The sequence below is a fragment of the Paracoccidioides lutzii genome, assembly GCF_000150705.2.
Source record: "Paracoccidioides lutzii Pb01 unplaced genomic scaffold supercont2.5, whole genome shotgun sequence".
Taxonomy (NCBI): domain Eukaryota; kingdom Fungi; phylum Ascomycota; class Eurotiomycetes; order Onygenales; family Ajellomycetaceae; genus Paracoccidioides; species Paracoccidioides lutzii.
The window spans coordinates 616,666-619,934 of NW_015440951.1; the positions used below are offsets into that span (position 1 = coordinate 616,666).

The following is a 3,269-nucleotide window of genomic DNA, read 5'->3' on the forward strand; positions in this document are numbered from 1 at the left end:
GAATGTATCGCTTGAGAGTGTCGATGGGTTGTCGTTTAGATACCTATGGTAATTGATGCTCTTTTTTCTTTTTTTTTTCATATCCTCGCGGTTCTGGACTGGGTGTTTTTCTGGCATAGATATGGAGGAACTCGAGGCGGACGTCATAAAATTCAAATATAGTTTCTCCTTTTCTTCACAATTTTTCCTTTCTTCAATCACACAAAGTCAAACCATCTTTTCGCAACCTGTTTCACCTTCACGGTGCGACCTGCGTGGGCACTCTCCCCTCCCATCCCCGTCGCCCTGGTCTGCTCACTTAGCAACGGGACATCGACATTCCACAACCTGCCGCCGCTGGCATCTTCCTGACCGACAACCGTGCTCTCGCATAGGGTCAGGTTCACATTCTCCCGAGCGGCAATCTCCACAGTGAGCGCAAGGGATTGTGCAATTCCCTGGGCAGAAAACTCTCTTGTATCGTAGTGAAGAGCAACAAGGCCAAGCACAGCCAACGCGGGCATGCTCTGGTTGCGGAGCGCATCTGCGTGCTTGGAAGAAGATCCTGGCCGGCGAGAGAAAGTAGACAGATAGGCACGGAAATGCTCAAGACTGGGGCAAAATCTCAGTGTAATCCTTTGAGACGCGGCTATTGCCCCGATGGTTCTATAGAGTCCAGGGCTAGAGAGCAAATGACTTTTGTTGCCTTCATGGTCACCTTGAGAGGACGCATCTGGATGTTGTTGAGTTCCGGATGTGGGGGCCGCCATTGAAGCGCATAGCTGATGTATGAAGACGTCTCTGGTGGAGCATACAATTAGCGTAGTTGCAGAGGCGTCTTTGTAAAGCAGATATTCCACAAATTCTACTGCGGTTTCGAAGGATTGGATGGTCGGGTTGGGATTGAAGACCATAGTTATCGAGGAGGGATTGCAGCTCTCTCTATATATAAACAAGCCTAGAGGATGACATGTCCTCTTCGCAAGGTAAATTATCTGAGAGATATTATACACTTCATGGCAGCAGCATTTTTATCTATCCCCGTATATTTTGGTGAAGAGAGTGTAGTAAGGCATCGATATATCATTGCCAAATGTCCTGAAATATCGTATGGTTATTATCAGGTTGGCGGGCTGCCATTGATGCCATCATGGGGCTTTGTGGGTGGTTCGCTTTAGCGCGGAGGGCAACGCCACCAAAAGCTTCCTTCTCAGATCCCTGAGCCAGATCCAACCCTCGGCAACTTCAGACAACCAAGCGTCATATCGGGCTATTCCACACCACACATACCTACACTCTCACCCCCCCCCCCCCCCCCCCCCCCCCCCCCCCCACCCTCCACTGACTCCCGTTCCATGATTTAGTTGTGGGTGCGGGCAGCTGCTGGAGGTGGTTAAGAGAGATGGAGTCTATCTCGCGCATTTCCTCGATGCTAGAAACAGGTATACATTCTCGATTTCGTAATATCGAGTCCCCTTAATCAAATATAATGCATCCGTATATCTTACCCAGTGTTTTTAGCTCGGGAACTCACTATCGAAGCAGCTCAAAGCGCCACCAATGCCAGGGGCGCGTTCAGGTCGACCTCGCACCGTCCTGCTACGTTCTCGCAGATCAAGAAGCTCCTCGACAGCAGGAGTGATAGGGACATATTAGACGGCCTTCGAAAAGTCATATCAGTAGGTTTTATGAGCTCTAGAATGACGAAGAAAAATACTGACGTCTGGGGGTTTCAGTTAATGTACAGGGCCGAATCGTGTCTCCCCTTCTTCTCATCGGTTGTGAAGAACGTTGCAAATCCAAACATCGAGGTTAAGAAACTGGTCTATATATACCTGCTCCACCATGCCGAGGCCGAACCTGACCTTGCGCTCCTTTCAATCAACGCCATTCAAAAGTCCCTGACCGATCAGAACCCCCAAGTGCGCGCCATGGCTTTGCGGACAATGTCCGGAATCAGGGTTCCCGTGATTAGCCAGATTGTCTCGTTGGCCATTAAACGCGGGTGTGGAGATATGAGTCCCCATGTTCGCAAAGCTGCCGCCCTAGCCATCCCGAAATGCTACAGTTTAGACCCGTCTACGTTACCTCAGCTTTTGGAATGCCTTTCTACGCTCCTAGGGGACAGCCAGTATTTTGTTGCGGGGCCTGCGGTGTCGACGTTTCTTGAAGTATGTCCCGATCGGATCGACCTAATCCATAAACATTATCGGAGCCTGGTTAGGAAGCTAGTGGATATGGATGAATGGGGTCAACTTGCAACCCTACGATTAATGGTGATATATGCCAGGAAATGCTTTCCCAGGAGAACAGAAAGAATACGGATTACCACTTCAAAGGAATTTTATGATGATGATGATGATGATGAGGAAGGCAGTAGAGAAGCTCAGGAGTATGGCGAAGACATCCTGATAATCGACCCGGATCTCGATCTCCTTCTCAAAACGTGTAAGGCTTTACTACAGAGCCGGAATGCTGCTGTAATAGTGAGCGTCGTCTGCCTCTTTCTCTATGTTGGAACGCCTGCGCATCTAGAAGCCGGAGTTGGACCACTGGTCGCCCTTCTACGTAGCCCGCAGGGTATTCAACATGTCGCGCTCTATAATATCATCTGTGTGGCGCTCGTTAACCCGAAACCCTTCGTGAAATACACTTCTCATTTCCTAATACGGTCATCCGATGTTCCGCAAATATGGAGGTTAAAATTGGAAATCCTGACTATCCTCTTCCCCCACTGCGGGATGCATTTTAAAGGCATCATTCTTAGTGAACTAGAGCACTTTTCATCAAATGAATCGCAGCCTGACCTCGTTCGTGAAAGCGTACGGGCAATTGGTAGATGTTCTCAGAGTGACGCTTCCACTGCAGCACGATGTCTTCGCATTCTCCTGAGTCAAATATCCAGCGCAGATGATAACCTTGTCTCAGAAGCTCTAACTGTCATTAGGCATCTTATCCAACAGGATCCAGCATCTCACAAAAAGACAGTTGTTATGTTAGCTAAGCACCTAGACACGACAACCAGCCCCGATGCAAGGGCCAGTATAATATGGCTGGTGGGCGAGTTTGCCGGAGTCGATGTGGGCAACAACATTGCCCCAGATGTCCTACGAATTTTGGCAAAGGGCTTTGCAGACGAATCCGAGGCTGCAAAGCAACAAATCGTCCTCCTAGGCGCGAAGGTCTATCTTCACCACCTCCTCCATAAAACCCAAAACACCGAACGTACGACCAATGATACCGATGACCAAAACCACGATTATAACCACGACACCTCACATCCCCCAAGC

General features: G+C 49.2%; 2 protein-coding genes across 2 annotated transcripts in view; one reads left to right on the plus strand and one right to left on the minus strand.

The window, feature by feature from the left end:
• Window positions 1–197: 197 nt before the first annotated feature.
• On the minus strand, window positions 198–893 carry PAAG_02371 (hypothetical protein; the record flags this gene model as incomplete). Its single annotated transcript, XM_002795620.2, has 1 exon — window positions 198–893. One exon carries the CDS (start codon window positions 891–893, stop codon window positions 198–200), a length of 696 nt encoding a protein of 231 aa, XP_002795666.1.
• A 488-nt stretch (window positions 894–1,381) lies between these two features.
• Window positions 1,382–3,269, plus strand: part of PAAG_02372 (beta adaptin) — a gene marked incomplete at both ends in the record, with an annotated part of 2,820 nt that continues 932 nt past the window's right edge. The window contains 3 exons of the mRNA XM_015844617.1: window positions 1,382–1,421; window positions 1,501–1,658; window positions 1,716–3,204. Coding sequence (XP_015701665.1) covers window positions 1,382–1,421; window positions 1,501–1,658; window positions 1,716–3,204 — 1,687 coding nt within the window. The remainder of the gene's footprint in view (window positions 1,422–1,500; window positions 1,659–1,715; window positions 3,205–3,269) is intronic.